The sequence below is a fragment of the Balaenoptera borealis genome (assembly GCF_965194805.1).
Source record: "Balaenoptera borealis genome assembly, chromosome: 3".
NCBI classification, from domain to species: domain Eukaryota; kingdom Metazoa; phylum Chordata; class Mammalia; order Artiodactyla; family Balaenopteridae; genus Balaenoptera; species Balaenoptera borealis.
Genome location: NC_138866.1, coordinates 24,837,613 through 24,861,197, shown reverse-complemented (window position 1 = coordinate 24,861,197; position 23,585 = coordinate 24,837,613). Strand labels below are relative to the sequence as shown.

At 51.7% G+C, this 23,585-nt stretch overlaps 1 protein-coding gene across 10 annotated transcripts in view; it reads left to right on the top strand.

Annotated features, from left to right (window-relative positions):
• Nucleotides 1-23,585, top strand: part of ADCK1 (aarF domain containing kinase 1) — a 110,903-nt gene that overhangs the window by 39,531 nt on the left and 47,787 nt on the right. For 8 of the 10 annotated variants that reach the window (XM_082384717.1, XM_082384718.1, XM_082384713.1 and 5 more), the window contains one exon: nucleotides 6,830-7,033. The exons of the other annotated variants lie outside the window; for them this stretch is intronic. In XM_082384717.1, the coding sequence (XP_082240843.1) occupies nucleotides 6,830-7,033 (204 nt within the window). The remainder of the gene's footprint in view (nucleotides 1-6,829; nucleotides 7,034-23,585) is intronic. 10 annotated transcript variants of the gene reach the window in all.

Here is a 23,585-nt window from a genome sequence, read left to right as displayed (position 1 = left end):
TATTATAACAAAAGCCTCAAGAATTATGAGATTTTCCGGTCTGGCTGGTAGAAATAGACATTATATGAACACTGGGTACTGTTAACCCTAGTCTTTTGTGGTTGTTATTTCTCTGGCTCAGGTTGTTTTCTTGTGCACATGTGCTGACTAGTACTTAGCTGAATATGTGAGATGGACCCTCTGCAGATCTTCAGAGTTCTTTCTTTGTACATCTGTCCACTCTCCAGTACTCTGTCTTGTGAACTCTAGCTACTTTGGTCTTTCTGGCCTCTCAGCTCTGTCTCTTCAATTCAGAGAATCTCCTGTTCACTGCCTGGGTTCCCCTTCCCTGCACTGTGGCCTGGAAACCCTCAATGCTGTAAATTGGGGCAACCATAGTGTTCACCTTGTTTGCTTCCCATCTCTCAGGAACCACTCTCCTTCCTTTCCTGATGCCCAATGCCTTAGAAAACTTTTTTTTTTCTTTTCTTGGTAAACCTTGTCCAGTTTTTTGTTATTTCAGATGGGAAGGTAATTTTGGTCCCCATTTGGGAAGAGATGTTAAGGGTGACATCAATATTTATAGCTTTGGCAACTCCAAGCTTAGAGTTGCAATTTCCTAAGATGGGGAAGACTGAGGGAGGAGTAGGTTTGGTGGTGGTAGAAGTGGTGGGAAAGTCACGCTGAGTTTGAGAAGCTCATTGGACATTGGGTGATGTCAGAGAAGCAGTTGGATATGTGAGTCTGGAGTCAGGGGAGAGGTCTGGGCAGGGGAGACACATTTGTGTATCATCAGTGTGTAGACGGTATTTACTACCATGATTCTGGGTGAGATTCCCCAAGGGAGTATAGCTAGAGTATTGTATTGATCATGTTTTTTATTTTCTGATGCTTTGAAACTGGGGGTACTGCTGCTCTCAAGGTTAACTAGTTCCAAGAGGTAGTAAACAACTCACCTGTGAGCATGCCTTTCATAGGCAAACCAACCAATCTGGAGCCCATACCTGCCAACCACCTCTGTTACTGAGCTGTTACACTCTGGGTCACTATCCACCTGCCTTATTCACCCCAGGGCCAGGTACCAAACAACTAGGAACATCCCCTATGCTCCAAAGCCAAATGAAATACTTAAAACTAGCCACTCCTAAGTCTCACCCATTCTTTCCCATGGAATCCACAATAAAAGCTTTACCCACGTTTCCCCTCACTCCCTCTCTCCTGGCCAACCCTGGTGCTTCCCGGTGTGGCTTTCTGTGGCATGCCAACTCTCCTACTTGTAAGGAATTGTGAGTAAAAACTTCTTTCTTTATGATAGTCATTTCCATGTCTGTGTGTCTTACCATACCTTAAAACAAATTCTAGGTACCCTTACAACAAGTATAGAAATGCCAGCTCTGGCTAAGTGAAGTACATGCATTACCTCACCTCATTTAATCTTCACAGCAGCCCTGTGAGGTCGGTACTATTATTGTCTTTCTTTTATAGATGAGCAGTCAGAAGTAAACAGAGGTTACATAACTTGCCCAAGATCACCAAATTCTGAGTGGTGAAGTTGGGATATAGACTGTGGCAATCTGTTACTGGCCCTGTGCTCTTAACCAGGATCTACCTGACAGGTAGTCAGAGGAAAGACAGAGGACACTCCCAAGGAGTGGGATTAAATTTGTGGTCAAGCTCCTTCAAGACTTTTATAAACTTCAACTTGTTTTTTTTCCCCCAAGGCATGATGAGTTAGTTTTACTTTTTTGCTTAAATGAGAGCTTAAAGCAAAGGGTGACATCCAGAAAAGCAACCTTGGAGACCGTCCTGGCCTGATTTCTTGGGGATGAAGGAGTTGCAGTTCCATTTTCATGATGAAAAACACACACGTGGATCATAGCACCCAGGAAAATTGGGGAAGAGATTCTGGATTCTGCACCAAGCTGGTCCAGTCTGTATGGGAGAATCTTGTCAGCTGGACTTTTCTATTTCCAGCAGATGTTGAAGAAGGGATTATTTTTTAAAATTCTCCCTATTATTGATATAATACATATTAGTTTTAAGAAATTTGAAAAATACATAAAAACCTATAAAGAAAAGTACTCTTTTAATCTCACTGCCCAGAGATAATACTGTTTACATGTCAGTGCATTTCCTTTGGGTCTTGAATCTTTGATTAGAAGAATCCGTCAAGGGGCTTGTCTGTTTTGGGGTCTGTCTGTGACCTCGTCTTTCACTGTTTCTTTCTTCCTGTGATGTGTGGGGTATGTATGTGCGTCTGTCTCTTTCGTCTCTGTCTCACAATCACACCCCGAAATCCCATCAGAGACACTGCTCAATTCTGATGGGAAGCCGCTTTGATTTGGTCTGGCTTTGGTACCCTTCTGCCAAGTTTGGGGCTCGAGATCCCTACTCTTGGGGATTTAGACACGAGTAAAGGATTGCTCTCCTTGGGCCTTTGCTCCATCCCTCCCAATCAATAATTAATCAGTACTGAGTTGATCTTATTAGCTCTTCACTGCCCGCCCCCCCAACCCCAACCCAAGCTGGCTAATGACAATGCTTTTAATTAATATGAGGCAGATGAAAGCTCATTACAACAAGGTTATTGGTAATGAGATAATCATAAGGCAAGTTACTGAGCTGGGAGTGAAAACAAAGTTGGAGGAGGGGCAGAGAGACTGTGCCAGCTGTTCCTGCCGTGTTTTGGCAGGAACGGAAGGGGGAGTGTGGGGACTCTGCAGTGAGGACACGCGACAGTGACATACCCAACAAGCTCGTGAAACCAGGTGCTGGGTAAGGGCAGGCCTCGGGTCCAGTGAGCAAATGGGTGGGCAGTGTTAGGGCAGTAACATGTGTTGAGAAGCAAGAGCTGGTGTATTGAATTAAGACTATGTAGTTTATGACCTGATGAATGAGGGGCACAAGCCTCCTACGTGGGGTTGGCTGGTAGCTCCCTCAGCATCCAAGCTTCCACTGGGGACGTGAAACGCAGTGGGTTGTTTTGATTGAAGGTACAGTTTAAATACACCCGCACACAGGAAGTAGAGTCGCAAGATTTATTATTACTTACAGATCTCAGAAGCAAGGATGCTCAGTGAGCTGGGGGAAGGGCAATCCTCCACCCCAGGTACCAGCAAGCAGGACGTCAATGCTGACAGAGGGAGTTTGCACTAAGCCAGTAATTTCTTGAAATTCTGAGTGGGACCTGCCTTCTGATCCCAAAGGATGGTGGAGCTGTAGGAGCTGGAGCTAGAAAGGGACGCTGGAGACCAGAGTGCCTGCTCTGTTATTCAGCATTTGTGTCTTTTGGCTTTAAAAGAACATTTACACTTTTTGGTTAGTGGCAATGTCCCTCACCCCCATGTGACTCTGTGTGTGCATGTGTGTGTATTTAATTAGAAGCTGGTTGAAGGTGACTTTGGGGCTTCTTTAGTTGAAATGTGGGTGCCATTTGCAGTAGATGCTGATTCAGCTTCATGGATGATGGTTTTGTGAGTGTATGACCCAAGGTTGTCATCAGTCTACATTTATAGCTCATGCATGGCTTGCCCTGGGGTACACAGAGTCTGCAGGGGACACACATGGTCTCTGTCCCCAATGGCTGATGTGCCAGGTAACCAGTGAGTCAGCAGTAGACCAGCCTTCCTGGGCTTGTGTGACCAGAGAGGGCTCCCTGCATTGCCCAGACGGTGTCCCGAAGGTGACCATCACTTTGTGCCAAGAGACACCCTACCCAGGACTGGCTCAGCCACAGGTAAGGGGCAACAGAGCCCTGGCTCTGCTCCTTGGTAGGAGGGCTTGTTAGGGTGAGGCTAATGCTTTCTGAGGGCTGCCAGCAGCAGAGATAAATGCAGATGTGAATCCAGTCTAAAGAAAATGGTGGAGCAGGTCTTCAGCATCACACACACACACACACACACACACACACACACACACACACACACACACAGATGCATGTTGTTATGTTGTTCTCTCGATCTGAAATGCCCTCCTTTTTTTATTCTAATCTTTTCAGGTTCAATTTCAGGGGCTAATCCTATGTATCAGCCAGGAACTAGTCATACCTGTAATTTAAATATAAAGACTTATTCACTAGGAGAAGGTAGTTAACTCCTAAAAGGAGTAAAAGAAGATTCTAAAGGTGCAGAAGTAGTAAATGCATAAAGCACCTGCTCCCTCTAGGGCTGAGGGGGTGGTGAACAAGAATAGAGCTAAAGACTCAGCTGGGGGCCTCCCACCTGCAAGGCTGGGATGCTGGGCTGCCCTGGTGATGAGATGTGGTGGCGGGCACGGTCCATGGGAACAGCCTGCCGGGTGGCAGAGAAATTTGTAGGAGGGTGCGACCTGGAGCTAGTGTGTAGGAGCCGCCTGCTGGGTGGTCAGAACCCTTGCTGGAGGGTATGGGGCCTGAGTTGGTCCACAGGAGGGGCCCATCAGGTAGTGGAGAAATTTACAGAGGGTGGGCTGGTCCGTGAGGGCCACCAAAGTGGTCACCCCCAAGCCACTGACCCACTGGCTGATGAGCTGAAAACAGTGCACGGGGACAATAAGGGAGCCTCCTTGTGCTGTGGCCTTGCAGTGTCCCCCAGAGCCCCGTGTTGACAAAGCCTAACAGCGACCCATCTGACAAAGGAGAAATGACACACGGTCTAGCACCAGTATCACAGCGCACGGCAAAGAAGGGTGGATTTGCAGCTGAGATGCCCTGTGTTCCTGAGCTGCACACACCCCGCTTCTCCCCAGGAGCCAAGCCTCTCTAATTCCAGCCCTCTTGTTTCTCCCATCTGTGAGCTCCGAGGTCCTCAGTGTGATACTATGGCCACGTGTCATTCTCTGTGTGTGAGTGGCTCTGTCACATCTCCCCACGAGGTGGAGGGCGTGGGACTCAGTCAGCCCCCAGTGAACACACAGTGGTTGATGTCTTTCCTGGGAGGGGCAGAGACAGTGGGGTGTGTCCTCACCCCGCCTCCCAGTCCTCGGCCTTGACCCTGCAGTGGCCTTGGCGTGAGGGCTGAGCATGCCTCCTTGGGGGAGCTGGGTGCCAGGGCAGCCTCACCGGGAGCCTCTGGTGGGACCTGGGTTCCTGTCACACTGTACCTTAGGACAAATGGATTGTGGATGACTTTCTGGCTGCCTCTTATTCGGCAGGGTGGGAATTGGGGTTGATTATTTGAGCTGTAAAGAGTCATTTGTTCATAACAGCCTGGACTCAGGGAGGGTGGGGAAACGCCCAGTTCCATATTTGACCATGTTTGCCTTCTTTCTCACTTCCTCAGAACTTGAGTGTGGCCTTGGACAGTAGTGACCTTCTACCATCTGACACCGGCCAGCTCAGTTCCCAGTCCACCCCCCCCTGCTGCCCCCATGGGCCTTTTACTCATCTAGGGAGATGTGTTCTCTCCCCACACCCGCCCCGCCTTAATTCTTAGAGTCAATTCCCTTCTCTCTGCACCCTCCTGTCAGGGAAGAAAGACTCTCCGTGGCCTAGTTTGGACCAGGTGCCTGCACTGAGGCTGGAGCTCTCTGTTCAGGGGGGTAGAGTCATGGGGACGTAGGCTTCCCCAGTAGTGGGTTGGGGCGGGCTGCAGAGGTGCCCAGCAGAGCCCTCGAGGGCCTAAGGACAGCTCGCGAGTGCCCGGAGTGTGGGGCATCCCTCTGCTGTAGAGGGAGTGGAGAGATGGCTCCCTGGCTGCTGGGACCAGGGTGTTCAGGGCTGCAGTGTTCTCTTCCCAGTTCCTAAGGTAACGGTTTTCTGTATGGTTCACTCAGCAACTAACTATGTAGGATCTTTGAACGTTTCTTCCATCTTTGTTGCCAACGGTTATTTATCTCTTCATGTGGTTTATTGCCTCCAGCACACACTTAATTGTGTCAGCATCCTTCATAGCACTTAAGAGAGTGTAAGTCCATCCTAGATATTCACTCTCCCGGTTGACTTATGGGTGGAAGAGGGTACCAGGTTCCCACAGGGCACTGGGCTCCCGTGTCTTTTGTGTGTGCCCATGGCTTCATCCTGCTTCAGGAACTGTAGCTCCAGGAAGGCAGGACCCTCAAAATTCCAAGACCCTCAGCTGAGCTGGGGTGATGACTGGGGATGTGTAGCCTGGGGGCGGATGGGGGCCACCTCCCGCTCTGGAAGGATAGGTGGGCATCAGGCTGCAAGTTAAAGCCGGCTTGTCCTGCACAGCCTGCCCGGCTGCCTACCCCGTGTGCCTGATGCTCCCTGTAAAGTTTTCCTTCAGTTAACAGGAGACCCCTGCTAAAAGTTTGCTGCGTTAAAGAGCTCTAGGTTTGAAGTGTTTTCTAGACCTTCCTTTGACATTTGTTAGCTATTTCTTGATAAGCAAAACATCTGAGTTTCTTATCCTTAAAGATACCCATACTTGCCTCCCTAAATTGTTGTAAGGATTAAAAAAATCATGAATGTGACCATGTTTAAAAATTGTAGACCTCCAAACAAACAGATAGTATTATTAGTATGGCTGAGGGGTGGGTGGCAAATGCGTGAACTCAATGCATCCTTGAATGAATCATAAGTAGATTAGAATTGGTTGAAAGCCTTGGACAAGCGCTAGTTTCTGAGGGAGTGGGACTTGGACCAGGTAAGTTTTGAAGGAAAGGCGATCAGAAGCATCGGGCCATGTCAGAAGGCTGGCTGCAGTTTGAGGTTGGAATTGACTGCTCTGGGTACCAGGAGACTGAAGGTGAATGACGGTGTGTGTGTGTGTGTGTGTGTGTGTGTGTGTACGTACACTGGTGGGGGGGGGGGTGGAATCAGGGTTTCTAAGCAGAGGGGGCAGGAAGAGAGAAGAGCATCCACTGGACGGTGAGCACTCACATCTCTCCGGCCCCGCCTGTCTTCCTGCAGGTGCACCTTCGCTCTGCCAGGCGCCTTTGCGAGCTCTGCTGTGCCAACCGGGGCACGTTCATCAAGGTGGGCCAGCACCTGGGGGCTCTGGACTACCTGCTGCCGGAGGAGTACACCCGCACGCTGAAGGTGCTGCACAGCCAGGCCCCGCAGAGCAGCATGCAGGAGGTCCGCCAGGTCATCCGAGAGGACCTGGGCAAAGAGGTACCCACCTCTGCCAGGGGGGGTGGGCTTCCGAAAAGGCCCCCGCAGAGTTCTCGCTGCTTGGCCCCAGGCCCTGGGGCTCCACCAGTGGCGTGGAACTACGCTTCGCAGAAACTTTCAGTGTGAAAGCAGAGAGGTCAGAAGGAACCTGAGTGGCCCTCGGTATAAAATATTAGTTGGACCATACGAAATCGTTGATATTTGACTGTTTTTGACCTGTAACTTAATATGATTCATATGGTTGAATTTAATAATACCTATCAATTATTGAGGGTTTACTGCGCGCTCACAGCTGCGCTGTTTCCCACATGTTATCTCACTTAGTCCTCAGGGCAAACCTATGAGGTAGGTACCATCATTAACCCCATTTTGCAGATGAGGGACGGAGACTTAGAGTGATCAGGTAGAGCATCCAAGGGGACGGTTAGTAAGTGATTCCAGTGCACTGCTCTATCAGTGAGCTGTCCTAATCATTCAATGCTATGACTTTTCCAGAACGTCTCTGGGCCACTGCTTGATTACCTCCAGTGACAGGAAGCTTATTCTCTTACCTGCTGCCTAAGGTGGTCCATTCTATTATCACTCATCTCTAACTGTTATACATGCTTCCTCCTAAGGGCTAGACCTGCCTCCTCAAACTTTCCTGATCTTCATCCACCCCCTGGAGCAACAGAGAAAGGGGCTGAGGGCCCTTCCATACACAGCCCTGGTCACACTCCTTTGGACTCATGCCAGTGACCTGCAGGATGTGTGGAACCCAGATTGCCACAGTGGTGTGGATCCTTGCTGACCTGTTCTGCTCATCTTGATTCTGGGCATGGGGAGGGATTGGAGCAGCTGTCTGCAGGGCGCTGATTGGCCGATCAGGCCCAGCCTTACAAATTATGTGCTATAATTTCATGGTACCCCAGAGAACGCTAATAATAAAAAAAAACTTTTCTCTCTTCACCTATTACTATATTTGAAATTCTCCTCTTAGAGAGAGAATCCTTTGGATCTAGAACTTTTCTGAGCAAAATAATCTTAAAGTCAAGCCTAGATCAGCTGATGCCTTTCCTGAGATTATTTTATTACCTTTAGTGCCTCCCAGTTTCCCCAAATAAAATCTTTAGCAGGACTTTCAAGGTCTACCCCATCCACTTGCAAGTTGCCATGGTCTCTGTCTGCCTGGAATCTCTTTACCCCATTCTCTCCCTGTCATGTGATTCCTTGTGTTTCTAGGCCATTCGTCCATCTGTCTACCAAGTGCTGGGCACTGTGCTAGGTGCTGTGTGTCCCGGCCAAATCCCAGCTCTCCTGTGAAATCTTCTCTGACCCTCTGCACACCTTTGCTTCTTCTGCTTGTGCCTCTCGTAGTTTGGTTAGTTGTGTCTAGTTGGTTTCACTGTAAGTTGTAAAGTCTGGGGATGAAGACCATGATGGTCCTTTTAATCCTATGTGCAGTTCCAGAATAGGATGTGGTATATCGTGGGCACCAGTGTTTGTTTAATGAACCAATGGCTGATAAGTGACAATTTCCTTAGGCTACTGCGGACTAGGCAGAGAGTAGGGGCAGAGGTTCATAAAGACCATGTTCCATGTTCTCTGGTCTGCGCGGAGCTGGCCCTGGCTGTTGGTGCCTTTCTGTAGAGCTGCTATCTTGTGCCCGGCATCCAGCCAAAGGTGAACCACTCCTCAGTGATGGCCTGGCCTGGGCTGGCCTCATTAACTCACTCTCTGGGGGGGGGTCTGGGTCACGCAGGAGGTGAGCATAGAAACCTCTGTGGATTCCCTTCCTACTGAGGAGGAACATCTCCTCCAAGGGGACGGGGGGAAGATTGAGTGAAGATTTAGGGCTGGTGTCAGGAGCAGACCACAGGCTGGGAAGAGCGGGGTTAGGACGCAGGGGCCGCAGGCAGAGGGGACGAGATTGGCATGGCACAGCCATGTGTGCCTTTGCTTCTTGCCAAGACTGTTGGCCTCCTGCTTCCTACAGCATGAGGTGCACCCCCAAATTAAAACTAAATAAATCACTGTAATAACAGTGTGAAGTGCACCATTGCTAGCACGTGGCAGCTCAATGGGGGGGCGGAGGCAAGGGAGGGAAGGCAGCAGATTAACCCTTGGAGGCCGACTCGTCTCTGGAGAGCTGGAGGGGGAGGCAAGAGCAGGGCAGTGGCTTCCTCCGAGCCAGGGCGAAGCGCGATGGGAAGCTGGGGGTGTCAGCAGTCATGGTGTGCCCGCCCAGCTGGCATGTCTGGGGTTGGAGGATGCTGCCTACATCTTTCGGGTCTCTTCTCTAGGCCCCCCGGCCAAGTCCTCCTGAGCGTGGTGGCCTGTGGCTTCTGACCCACAGCTTGACTCGAGCCCTCTGAGAAAAGGAGGCTAATGCCAAGGTCGTGGCTCAGAGGGCGCGCCCCTCACAGCTGGGAAGCTCAGAGACCTCTGGTTTCTTACCCGGCACTACAGGCGCACAGTCAAAGTCTTCTCTCACCCCTTCCTCCTCCTCCTTCCCGGGAAGATGGCATTTGTTCCCGGTGACACACTTTCTCAGCCTGTGGGTGGAGGGAGGGGAAGGGAGACGTGTGGGAAGCAGGGTAGGTGGGTGTGGGGCTGTGAGGGCGGGGAAAGTCACTCACTCTGCACTTCCCTCCTCCTCCGGCCCCTCCTGTGACACTTCTCGGGGAGCAGCCCTCCCCCCCAGGAAGATGTTTGAGCCAGCCCCACTGATCCTGGGCTCCACGCCTGCCCTGGGCCCCTCCATTCGGTCCCTGGCTCCAGGAGTGTGGTGAAAGGAAGCCGAGTCTGCCATGCATCACCACCTTCTTTCTAGGTCTGAGTCCTTGTGTGGGCTCTGAGGTTACCTGGAGCTCAAAGACTGCATAGCTGCCCCTAGATCTCAGACTGAAGAGTGGGGAGAGGTGGCCAGAGGAGCTCGAGGCCGGTGCGTTCCAGCTTGCACTGCTTGGTTCCCTCTCTGCTCTTGGGCGCCCCTCCCATCAGCAGAGGCCTTGGGGGGTCACTAACACCCTCAGACTGATCCCTGTTCCAGGCAGATAGGACTGGCCCTGAGGGGTATCCCCAGCATGGGGGATGACAGTGAGGTGGCAGCTCTTCTGGATCCCATGATTTACACCTGGTTCTGGATCAGTCCACATCCCTGGACAGCAGCCAGTGCCGTCAGTGCAGAGGTGAGGACAAGTGAAGGGGTACCAGCCTGGCATAGGGATTGGCCTAGATAGGGAGTCGGGGGGACCAGGTAGCTAAGGGAACGGCATGTGAGGGGTGGGACAAGACCTCAGATCTCCTGATCTTCTGGCCAGTGCTCTGTCTCTTATGTAACAGAGCTTCTGTCTGGCAGAAATCCTCTGTAAATCACTTTTCTATGTGTCCGTGTATCTGTGCCTTGGAAGTTTCTACTATTATTACCACAAAGAAACTTACTTTTTTCTTTTTCTTTTGAATGTTAGGCTTAAGTCCTGAAGGACAGGTCCTGGGAATCAGTCAGAAGTCATAACTCTAGGAGGTGGGGTCATTTCTGCTGCCCCCAAAGTGACTTGGATCTGGAGTGGATTGGGGATGGTCTCAACCTTGGTCTCCTGACTGCCCTTGGGGCTGTGGGTCCAGGTGCAGTGCTGATCTCGACCAGCAGATGGCGCCTGAGCTCGAGAGTCAGGGAGGGGTGTTGAAGACTCGGTCCTTCCTCACAGAGGGGAGCCCTAGCAGCTGGCTGAGATTCAGATGATTTCTACTCCTGGGCATGGTCCATGCTGTGAAGGGAGCCTGGGCTGACACCTCTGACCCTGAATGGGGCAGACACAAGCCTAAGGTACAAGACTGTTGACCATCCTGGTCCCAAGGAGCTCTCGGCTGTGTGTTGGAGGACCTGGCAGGGTTCTTCACACTGACCACCAGCCTATCCTTACGGCTTCCTCGTTTGGAGTAGGAGTCCTCTAAGGCCCCCTGCAGGCTCCAACAGCATGCAGTTCTATGGTTCAACACGTTTTCCTTCATTTTTCCATTTCTTCTTTCTCTTTGTTGTCTAAGCAGCTTGACTTTAGTGAGAAAGGCACAGAGCTGGAAGCTGTGGCTGCAGCCAAAATGCGTAAGACCTCATTCTGGCCCCTGTAGTCTGGGGTCTTCAAGAGGTACACTCATCACTGTGATACCTGGCCATGTAAGTGCCTGTGAGAGAGAGAGAGAGAGAGAGAGAGAGAGAGATGGAGAGAGGGAGAGAGAGAGATAGATATTATATTTGGGTGGATAGAAGCTTTCTGAAGCAGGTGGCATCTGACCCAGGATCTCAAAGATGGGTGGGATTGGAGGAGGTGGAGGTTGGAGGAGGGGCTTACGGATTAATGAGATGTGCCAAAGATGCAGGCAGCGGAAAGCATAGAGTACAGAGAGTGCACGGGGAATAATCTTGTTGACTAGTATATGGGGTTCAAGCTGGTGGCCAGTGGAGCCGAGGTTGCAAAGTTGGGGCTGAGGTTACACTGAGAGGGGCCTTTGAATGTTCTTTTCATAATGTGAGCCTGGAGGAGAGGAGGACTTGGAGAGGGGCCTGAGCAAAGAAGGACAGAGTGGAGCCGAATTTTCTTAGTAACATGGAAGGTGAGGTCATCTTTTACAGGTGGGGAAGGTGGAGGCGGGAGGTTTGAGGTGTGCAGAGAGCTTGGGGGTAGGAGTTACAGTGGGACTTCGGAAGAGATGACAGAACCCTCAGCTGCAATGGGACAGTTATCTTTGGTCATAAACACACACACATATCTCTCCCCACCTCCCCAGCACACGCAGACAAGTCCAATCTCCTTACAGTGTATTTCAGTGAATGATCCAGTTCTGTTTATTGTCCCGGAACATAGTTGTATCAGATAATGTTCTTTCCAACCCTTAAGTTCTATGAAAAACCAAAGGAAATGAGGTTAGGGGCTGGAGCACAGCACAGAAATACCTTTGTTAGGGGCAATGCTTGTGCTGGTATTGGGGTGCTGGGGTTTGGCTTCTGGGCTCCGAAAGATGTTTCATCCGTCTTTTACCCCTGAGCTCCCACAGGGTGGGGATCTAGACTTGACCTTGTTTTGTAACTCCCCATAGCTCCCAGGGACGAGGGCTCAGTGTTTTGATGGGCCGTCTGACCAGAGTTGCTATGAGAATGCAGAAGAGAACCACTGTGCTTCAGATGGGAAAATGCACCCGTCATTGTTTCATACAAACCTACAGGTATGGGTGGAGGGCGATGTTTAAGTTGTAAGCAAAGTTCAGAAAAAGAGATAAAGAAGCTCTGCTCCCAAGAACATCGTTCATCTCTCAAGCTTGGTGGGGGTGGCAGAGAGAAGGCACTGTTGACGTGAGGACCAGCGGAGGCAAAAGCAGAAGGCGGGGAGGTGAGGCAGGAACTCCTGGCTTGGGCAAGGGGTTCCTGGTGTGGGACCACTGGGTGGGGGCCGTGCAGAGACTGGAACAGAGGCTTGGGTGGAGGCCTCGGGGCTGCGGGAGGGAACCGTAGGCTTGGAGAGTGATGACCGGCTCTGGGCTGAGCCATATCATTTCTGCATGCCTGCACACAGGACTTCTGCTGGCACGCAGAGAACTTTGTGAGAACTAGGAAAAGGTGCCTGAGCTGGGCATCCCTTCCTCCAGGTGGTGACCGCTCTACCAGGGCTGGATTTTTATTCGTCTATTAGTCAGGATTCGCCAGAGAAACAGAACCAGTAGGATACATGTGTGTTCTTTTATCTAATAAATAAATCGTGATTGATTGATTGATTTTAAGGAATTGGCTTATGCAGTTATGGAGGCTGGCAAGTCAAAAGTCCTCAGGGTGGGCCATCGGGCTGGAGACCCAAGAAGAGCTGATGTGCATCTGCTGGCAGAATTTTCTCTTGCTTGGGGAGGTCAGTCTTGTTCGATTCTGGCCTTCAACTGATTGGATGAGGCCCACCCATATTAAGGAGGGCAGTCTGCTTTACTCAGAGTCTACTAATTTAAATATATATCTCATCCCAAAACACCCTTACAGAAACATCAGAATAATGTTTGACCAGATTTCTGGGCACTGTGGCCCAGCCAAGTTGACATGTAAAATTAACCCTCATAGTTCCCCACACGGCCCTTGGCTCGGCTTGCACGTTTGTACCCTGGGTCCTGCTTTCACACGGCCCTTGAGCTTCTTCTTGAGCCTCTGAGGTGGGCAGGAGCCAGACTGCCTGTTGGTTTACTGGCTTTGTGACCTTGGGCATGTTACGTATCTTCTCTGTCCCTCAGTGTCCTCATCAGTAAAATGGGGATAATAACAGTACCTGCCTCATAGGCTTGCTGCAGGGATTAAATGAATTAATGAATGTGGAGCATTTAGAGCATGCCTGGCACAGAGCAGATGACCAGCAAAGGTTAGCTATTGTTTCTCCGTTGTGCTGGATGCTTCATATGTGCCAGGAACCAAGGTTCTGAGAGACTTTAAATGGTGGAGTTGGGTCTTTAACCAGGTTTTCTGATACAAGGTATGGTCCCAGATACTATTTTGCTAGAAGAATCGGCCTTTCTCTTCCCCTTCCTGATTGGTACCCAGCATTCCGTCTAGTGGCCAGCCCCTTCCCTCCCACTGTTAGAAGCCTCGCACAGGCTGCCTTGGAGCCTGTCTCCTGGGCTTCTTGAGCACCACCGTCCCAACAGACCCCCCCACCTTGGGGGCTGCTGGCAGCTCAGCGGGCAGTTTCCTGAGGCCCATCAGCAGCACCTCCTGTGTACTCTTGGTCTGATTCCACGAATGAGGTGGAGCCACGGGTGCCCAGGGCCATGAGTTGGCGGCTGTGCTGTGTCCAGGACCCACCGTGCCCTCCTCACTTGCAGGAAGGCAGCTGGACTCAACTTCCCTTGTCCTGGAGGAGGTGGGTATGGGATGTGCGCAGGGACGAACATGCCCTGGGCTGGACTAGGGCTAGAGAAGCGCTTAGGACAGAGGTAAGAGGAGCCCCTCCTGCCCCCGGGGCTGATTCCACCTGGGGGCCCGCGGCTGGCAGAATACTTTCCTCCCTGATGACACATGCCTCCGTGCTCTCATGTTCCGTGCCGCCTTCTCTCCAATGCCGATCCAACTTCTCTCCCTCTCCGTCTCTTATTTGTTCACACATATTTAGGGAGCACTCCTCCGTGCCAGGTACCGTGCCCGCCCCTGGGGGTCCCTGCCCTCTGGGGCTCCTGCCCTGTTCTCGCACACACTGGCAGGGGCCGGGCCAAGGTCAGCTCACCCTTTGCCACCCCTGGGCTGCTCCACTGGCCTGCAGCTGAGGACCACCCTGAGGGCTTCAGCTGTCTGTAGAATTGCTTCTTTCGGTCTTCTTCTGGCGTCTGGTTTCTTTGTCTCCCCAGACAGCACCCCCTCCTCCCCAAGGCTACCGTGTGAGCGTTCTGGGAATGGAACAGAAGGAGCTGGAATGCGGAGGGGATGGGGTGGGGGGGACGGTGGGGGGGAGCTGACCCTCCCTTCCGACCTGGGCTCATCCAGCCTTCCCAGCAGCTCTCAATAAAAAATACATTTATATTAAAAACATAATGAAGAATAGAAAAACATTTTGCCCCCAATAATGCTGAACATCAAAAGGAGATTTTTATCAATTATGAGAGAGAGATTTTGGCCATAAAATGGTAATTTAACGAGTGGGAGACGGCTGGCGGGAAGCATTCCTGTCAGCCGGGACGGATGGCGTGCCATTAGTCACTGGCCGAGAGACTGAGGCAGCCACACTGGCCCTTCCTCCCCAGGCCTCCTGGCCGGGCTCCACCTCAGGCCCTACACCCCTCTCCAGGCCTCCTTCTCTGGGGTGGGCAGGCGCCCATGCCGGTCTCTGGGGCGCCTACCGTCCGATTCTTCTGCAGCTCCTGGGTGAACCTTACCCAGCCTGGGCCACGTCCCTCTCACGCCTGTGGAATGGAGGCCCCCGGAGAGCAACTCAAGTGCTGCCCCCGCCCCCTGCTTTCTTTGCAGCCCCGCTGGCCTCTCCACTCTTCCCGCAGCTGCCCCCTGGCTGCACAGGGTTCCCCCATCAACCTGCGTTTGTACCTCAGGCCTGTCCTCTCATGTCCCTCCTTTATTTCTCAGGCTCTTTATCATCCTTTGATAAAGGATGATAAACACCACTGCGTGCGCTCACACACACACATACGCACGTGCGCACACACACACACACGCACACACACACACGCACACAGACACACGCACACACACACACACGCACACAGTGAATGCCTGCCAGGTATCAGGCATTGCTTTAAAGCTTTCACATGGATCACCTCACTTCTCACTAGAACCCTCTGAGATGGATACTATTATTCCTTATTTTACAGATAGGAAACTGAGGTACAATGTCTGGTGAAGTGGTCCCCCTGGGCCTCCTCATGTACTCCCAGTCAGGATTAATGGCTCCTTTGCGCGTCCCCCGTTGCAGTTCTTTGTTGCGTTAGGATCGGTTGCTTTTCCGTCTTAAGTCCCCTATGAGGCCTCGTGTGGGCTCTGTGCATAGTAGGTGTTAGTAATGTGGTTGGGTTGACTTGTAGAACTACTTCAGATGCCCGTCCCCTTGAACAGGGCGGTCCTCTCACTTCAGCCTGGTCGTCTGGTCATCTCAGAGCTCAGTTTATGTTCTCAGGATGGCAGGTCTCTTCCCACTCATCTTGGGGTTTCCTCAGAGCTCTGTCCAGTGCTCGGCACACAAAAGATGCTTAATAATGGATTATAACACGCGCTGAGACACTCCATCCAGCGTAGGACGTCGTGGTGTGGGGTTGGAGGGCCTGGGGTCCTTGGGGTGGCCAGCTCCGCCCCTGGCTCGGTACTGGCCCCCTTGTTCCCTGGGACGTTCCCATCTGAGCCTGTGGAGGGCTGTGCGAGGGTGCGTCTGGGGCTATCTAAACTACGGGCTGAGGGCCTTCCCTGGCGGTCCAGTGATTAAGACTTCGCCTTCCAATGCAGGGGGTGCAGGTTCCATCCCTGGTCAGAGACCTAAGATCCCACATGCCTGGGGGCCAAAAAACCAAAACATAAAACAGAAGCAATATTGTAACAAGCTCAATAAAGACTTTAAAAATGGTCCACATCAAAAAAGTCTTTAAAAAAAATAAAATAAAATAAAAAAATAAACTACGGGCTGAGGCTCAGTCAGGGTCTGGCTTCTAGAAGGAGCAAAAGGATCATTTCTGAGGCAGCATGGCATGAAGGTTAATAAAATAGGCTCTGAATTCAGAGGGCCTTGCACAAATCCCAAATGCTACCATATTCTAATTGTATCATTAGTTCTTTCTGAGCCCTAGTTTCCTCATCTGTAAACAAGAGTGGTAATAAAACCTTTGTATTAATAGGGCTGTGATGAGGATTGAAAGATTAACCCATCTAAAATGCAGTGCGCAGCGTATGGTGAAGCCCAGTAGCTGTTAGCTGTGGTTGTCGTGTACAAGGTTGTGAGGAAGAACTGAAGCAATAAGACGGGACCCTCAGATTATATCCAGCACCTCACCTGGTACTTGGATCTTCCTGGGGTTTGACAAACACTGGATCTTCTTGTTCAGCCCTCATTGTCCAGCGACAGTTGCTTTAGACACAAGTTATCCAAGAGCGTCACTAACTCATGCATTGTAAGGGTTTAGAAATCATCTTGTTCAACCCCAGTTTTTCACAGGTGAGGGAACTGAGGCTCAGAGAGGGCAAGTAACTTGCCCAGGGTGGTACAGCTGCTTAGTGGTAGAAGCAGAACTAGAACCTGGGTCTCATGACTCCTGGTCCAGGGCCAGTGCTCCTGGACTGTTCTGTTCAGGGCTGGAAGCTTAGTGCCCAGAAGGAGAGGCCCCGCACAGGAAATGAGGCCGGTCTTGCTCTCAATGAAACCCACAGGGCCTCAGGTAGCTTCCACCCTACTTGGGACCTTGTAGTTTCTTGTGGACTTTCAGGAAGCTGTATTTTCCTAAGTTCATCCCTCAAAGGGATGGATTCTCTTCTTCGTATCCTTCTATCAGTCCTTGTCTGTGGTTTGGGGAGATTATACGCATGAGCTTACCAGTTCACCTTTGGCCCACAGGCCACGCCTGGGGTGCTCCCCTTCTCTGGGATCTGTCCTGCAGGGTGGTGCCCAAACCCTCTGCTTAGCTGCTGTGTCTGGGCTGTTCTGTGGAGAAAGAAAGGGCCTCAGCTCATGGTGGTCCCACTCACTGACTCAGGAAGGTTGGGGTGACCACTTGCTGCTTTGCTCACTCAGAAAATACAGGTTTGTTGAGCAGCTGATAGGTTCTTACCTCTGTGCCAACGCTGTGGTGGATACAGAAAATGTCAAAGCCACGTCTCTCCCTCCCCCCTCCCCCCTCCCACCCCAAAGCCAGGCAGACAAAACAATACACAGAGGGAGTAATTAGAGAACAATTAAGGCCTCACCTGTGGGGCTGATGAAGGATAGGTTTGGGGGAAGTTCAGAAGGGGGTTCTTGTAGGAGGTGGGCCTTGAGCTGGCCCTTAGAGGATGAGTAAGATTTAAGGAGGGAAAGTACGATAGCACATGAGGCTGGGCAGTGTGGTGGCAAGGGCTGACCACAGCTTGTTTTGTGCGGAGAGCAGACCAGTGGGGTTGGAATGACATGGAACTTTGTTGGGGTGTATTAGTTTGCGAGGGCTGTTGTAACAAAGTACCACAAATTGGGTGACTTATACAGCAGAACTCTATTGTCTTGTAGTTCTGATGGCTGGAAGTCCAAGATCCAGGTGTCAGCAGGGATGGTTCACCTGAGGGCTGTCGGGGAGAATCTGTTCCCTGCCTCTCCCCTCACTTCTGGTGTTTGGAAGCCAATCTTTGGTGTTCCTTGGCTTGTAGAAGCATCACCCTGATCTCTGCCTTCGCTCTCACCTGGCGTTCTCCCTGTGTGTGTGTGCACGTGTGTGTGTGTGCGCGCGTGTGTCTATCTCTGTGTCTGAATTTCCCCTTTTCATAAACGCGGTCATGTTGGATTAGGGGTCCCCCTTATGCCAGCATGACCTCATCTTAACTAATTACACCTGCAAGGACACTGTTTCCAAATAAGTTCATGTTCTAAGTACTGGGGTTTAGGACTTTAACACCTGCATATTCAGAGGACACAAATCAACCCATAGCAGATGGGTGCATTGGGTCTTCTGTGGTTGTGAGGATCAGAACCCCAACTTGATCTAGCTGAAGCAAAAAGGCATCTTGTCTAATGTAACCACATCTTAGGAAGGCTTGGGGTGGAGTTGAGCCTTTGGGGAGCTCTTCCCGGACTCTTCTCTCTGTCTCTCCACTTCTTCCTGCAGGTCAGCTTCATTCATGTTCCCTCCATGACCACCTGGCACCGGTAGCTCTCAGCCTCACCTCTTTCCAGCTGTGGCCCCAGGAGGAATTCCCCCTACCACTCTGGTTTCATTTTATAAAATAAAGTGTCCCCCTTCTTCCCCCCAATTCATGTCTATCTGGAACCTGAGACTGAAATAAGGTTTTTGCAGATGTAATTAGGCAACTTAAGATGAGTTTACACTGGATTAGGGTGGTCCCCAATGACTGATGTCCTTATAAGAATACCATGTGACAATGGAAGCAGAGATTTGAGTGATGTAACTATAAACTGAGGAACTCTGAAGATTGCTGGCAGCCAGCAGAATCTAAGAAGATTCAAGGAAGCATTCTCCCTTAGAACCTTCAGAGGGAACGCAGGCCTGCCAACACCTTGACTGCAGATGAGCTGAGCTTTTAGAACTGTGAGACAATAAATTTCCCTTGTTTTAAGCCCCTCCAGTTAGTGGTAATTTGGTGTGGTAGCCCTAATTAGCAAATACAGTTGTCTGTTCCATACGGACCAATCACTGTGGTCGGAGGAGGTGGGGTCTGTAAGATAATTACCCCCCTCATTTAAACCCCAGGGTTTAGAGTTGGGGTCGGGTGGGAAGCAGCAAGGCAGAAGAAGGCATAAAGGTGCGTAAGGCCAACAGAACCGGAGATGTTCATGTCAGCGGATGATAAAGTGAGTTTCTTTTTATTTGGTACTTGCTATGTAGTACACATTGGCAGGATGTTTTACAGATATTGTTTCCAACCCTTAACAATAATTCTGCAAGTGTGATAGATTTTGCCGTTCCAATTTTCCATATGAGGAAGCAGAGACCCTGAGAGGTTAAGTAACAGCCACAGTCACATAGCTGAAGGAAGCAGAGCCAGGCTTTGAACTCTGTTGCCTAAGGCCTTGCCCCTCCTGCATTCCAGCTGCTAGCCCTGAGGGACTGGTTCCCGGAGGGCGTTAGAATGGACATAAGTGTTGGGCCTTGATGTGTAGGCTTTAGGGGGTGGCCCCAGGCCCCAGGAAGTAATGTTAAGTCAAATCAGCTAATTGTGTGTGTGTGTGTGCGTGCATGCGTACGTGTGTGCAAGCTCCCGTGACTGATGGAAAAAGACATTTCGGGCAGAGTTAGCCAACGTTGCAGGATGGATGGAGGGGCCCAAGGCAGGAGCTGTGGGAAGGGGCTCTTTCCATCATCCACATCTGGCAGAGGTGAACTCTCCCTACAGAGCCTTTTGTAGCTGTCTCCTGGGGCTTGGCCAGTTTCTCCTCTCGCCATCCCCCTGGAGCTCCGAGCAAATGTCCCAAGCTGGGCAGTGAGTCAGGAGGCTACAAGCCAGAGGATGAATGCCACGGTCACTGCTCTTGAAGGAGCTGGCCGGACAGCTGACCCCATGCCCTCTGGGACTGCTGGAGGGACTGCAGGGTCCTCATCTTCTCCTTGAACGAAATTGTGGCCTTTCCTCCCCTTCCCAGGGAGAAGGGGTGGGTTTCCACTTGCAACCCTCAGGGCTGGGGTTGGTGGTGTGGGCCGGCTGGATGTGCTCGCAGTGGTTTCTGTCTCCATGTGAGCCAAGCAGTTGTCTTTACTGGTGACGGCGGGTGGAGAAGCGATGCTCTGGAGGAGTCCCAGGTTCTGCCGCATCCTACAGGGGACGTAATTGCCAACCTTGGCCCAGTGCTTATGGCGTGAGGGGTGCTCATCCTAGCTGGGGGTTCCCAGAAGATGACTCCAAGAAAAGGGTTCCAGTGCAAGTGGTTTTGTGGGAAGCTCAGGGTCTTCCAGTAGGAAGTGGGAACGTGGTCCAGGGAAGAGAAGTCAGCCGGTGGCTGTGTGCTCTTAAACCAGCTGCCACAGTGGGTGAATGAAGGTTAATGCTGTGGGGAGACTGGGAAACGGTGCTAAACAGTCACCTTAGAATCATCCCACCCAACAGCCAAGGGAGAAGGTAGGGTGTTTATACACCAGCTTTCTAACTTCCTGAGCGATGACCGCCCCAGAGGGCTGTTAATTCCTGCAGCTTTGGAGGAGGAGTCCTCAGGCACAGATGCAAATACAGAGAATTGCAAATCAGGCCAGAGAAGGAGGAAAGACCTGAGGGAATGGGGGGACACTGGCAAACTTTGCAGGCATCATCTCCTATAATCCTCACAGCTGCCCTATGAGGGGAAGTACTATTATTATTCCCATTTTACAGAGGAGCAAACCAAGACCAGAGAGGTCGAGTCACACGCTTGAGGTCACACAGAGAGTACCAGGCAGAGTCAGGAGCAAAAGCCAGGGCTGACTGCAGAACCCAAGCTCCTAACCACTGTGTTCCCTTGTTCTCTGTAAGGAACGCTGTGCTTTTCACAAGGTTTCATATTTCTGGCATTTGATGGATTCTCCCAGTATTCCTGAGTGGGAGGCGGGACAGGCAGATGGGGAGCCTGGCAGGTCAAGGAACTGAGTGTTTATTAAGTGTTTTCTCCTTCCCTAGCATGTGTTAGGTGTTTTCAAACACAAGGTCTCATTTAGTCCTCACAACAGCTCAGCGAGGTAGGTATCCCTTTCCCCACTTTTTCCAGATGTAGAAACTGAGATTCAGAGACGCTAAGTAACTTACTCAGTATCACACAGCAGGACAGTGGCTCAGCTGGGAACTGAACCTTAGTGTTGTCTGACTCCAGAGACCCACACCCTTCATGGAGGCGAGGGGCTGGTTCAAGGCCACGCTGATGGGCCTGTGGGACCCAGTCTGCCTCTGAGGGCCCTGCTCTTTCCTCTGACATCACCCCAGTCTGCCCTCTTGCCTTCAGCCCTGGGCTGGCCCTGGGCCTATGTTGCCTCGAGAGCCAATCCGATGGTAGCTGAGGAGGTGCTCTAAGGAGCCTGCAGGGAGGTCATCAGGCTCTCCTCTCCATCTCACCTCTGGACAAGGTGCTCCCCCTGTGTGTGTGCAGGCAGGGGCTGGCGATGGGGGAGTGGGCTGCTCCCCCACGGACTTCTGCAGGGAGGGGCCCCCCTCTCCCCCCACTGCCCCCGCTCGCCGTCTACCTGATGCTGCTCCTTGGCAGCAGAGGGAGGCAAGCCCTCCACGTCCGCCTGATTTATGTTCATCGTTGAAACAATAATGTTTAATCTGGAAAGGGCTAATCAATTTTTTATGCTGATTATGAATAGGCCAGCTGTGCCTGCTTCTTTATTCATGGAGCTTTAGGAACAAGCCCATGTCCCAGGCCAGGCTCCCTTGGTGATTTCTGCCGTAGGGGGGCCCAGCTTCAAGGAGAACCTCTTGGGGGCCTGGCCTGTGCCACTTTGGAGGTGACTCCGTGTGTGTGTGTGTGTGTGTGTGTGTGTGTGTGTGTGTGTGTGTGTGAGACCAGAGAGGGTAAGCTGACTCCAGGTGGAGAACCGGATGTCGTGTGCATGGGTGCATGGGTGCCTGTGTAGAGGGTGGGATGGGCTGGGGAACAATTAGGGGAGCGTTGGATGGAAGGTAAGTGTCACAGGATCACAGAAGTGGGAGGGCGATCAAGGATCAAGTCCCCTGACACCTCCTTTTACAAGTGAGGAATTAAGACCCAGAAAAGGTGAAGCAACTTCCCTAAGGTCACGCTGCTGGTTGGTGGCAGAGGTGGGGTTAGACCCCCTTATTCGGAGGACAGAACACTTTCCACAGCAGTACAAGCAGGGCAGAGTCAGAGAAAGGTACTGTGTGGGCTGCTCTCCTTGAGTTATTGACATCATACAACTCTGACATCCCGGAGGAGCTTGTATTTTAGGTACAGAATGAGCTGTAGATGTAACTTAATGAGAGGTTAAGACAGGATGAGAGAAAGTTCTCTGAAGTTTGGGCCACACTTTTCAGGTGTTCTTGGAATCAGTGAATAGGGTCTTAGGGAGGGGTGAATTAGGACACTCTCTGAAGGAGGAGAAACCTGAGTGGGACTTCAGTAGATATAACTTAATGAGAGGTTAAGACAGGCTGAGAGAAAGTTCTCTGAAGTTTGGGCTACAGTTTTCAGGTGTTCTTGGAATCAGTGAATAGGGTCTTAGGGAGGGGTGAATCAGGACACTCTCTGAGGGAGGAGAAACCTGAGTGGGACTTCAGTGCTGTAAAAGGAGAACGAGCAGAAAGGCCTGGAGAGGGCCTTTGGGCAGGTGGAGTGGCATGAGCTGACGGGCAGAGGCAGGGCTGAGGATCTCAGGGAGGCGTCTGAATCTGAGCCAGATCAGGGAGCCTGTACCTCTGGGCCTGGCTGGTGCGGCTGCGCCACAGGCTGGGGCTCCCGTGTGTGGACCCTCCACCTCCCTTCCAGGACGTCACCAATATTTTGCTGCTTCATTTATTGGCTCAGCAGATGCGTACTGAGCTCTGCCGTGCGGGCGCCGGGGGTTGTGTGCGTGAACAAGCTGCTGTCAGGGTGCTTGTGATCCAGTTGTGGGGATGGCAGATGCTAAACAAGCGATCAGGAAAATGAAAATCTAACGACACTTGTGATAAATGCCACGAGAGAGGAGGAGTGCTCTGAGTGTGGGGCTGGGTGGCCTTTCTGAGGACGTGAGGATTAAGCTGAGGCCAGAGGGTAATTAGGGGAAGGGGAGGCAGCACAGAGAGCAGAGAATGCAGCGGCCTCAGGGTGGGGAAGACAGTGGATCTGTCTGGGGGCAGAAAAGGGGTGGTAGTGGCTGGACAGAGAGACACCCTGGAAGGTGAGGCTGGAGAGGTGCTGGGCCCATTCGGGGGAGCCGAGGTTGGCACTGACCGGCTCCCTGCAGAGGACGGCGCGGCCCAGCCTGCAGACTTGCAGGGGATCAGGGTGGAACTGGGCGACCAGTTACAAGGCTCCTGTGGTCGTCCAGGCAAGAGGTGATGGTGACTTGGATGAGGCGTGGACAGACGTGCTTTGGAGGCTGAATCAACAGGGCCCAAGGATGAATCACATGGGGAGGGGCCAGGGAGAGGGAGGTGCCACAGTGGCCTCCTGGGGTTCTGACCACAGCACTGGAGGGGATGGTGAGGAGGGTGTGTTAGCAGGTCAGCCTGCAAGCAGTTTGGGGAAGGGTCTTTCTACAGGGCTAGGGTTTGCACAGTGGCCCCCTCTCTCCTTAGTGGTCAGAGAAGGCCGGAGAGTCCACATGGGTCTGAGTAATTTGGGGTTCAGCATTGAGAGACTGGGATCCAGCACTGGGTTCCTGGTTTCCAGATATTAAAAAAGTACCCTGATCTGACGTGAGCTCCAGGGCCGTGTGTGTGTGTGTGTAA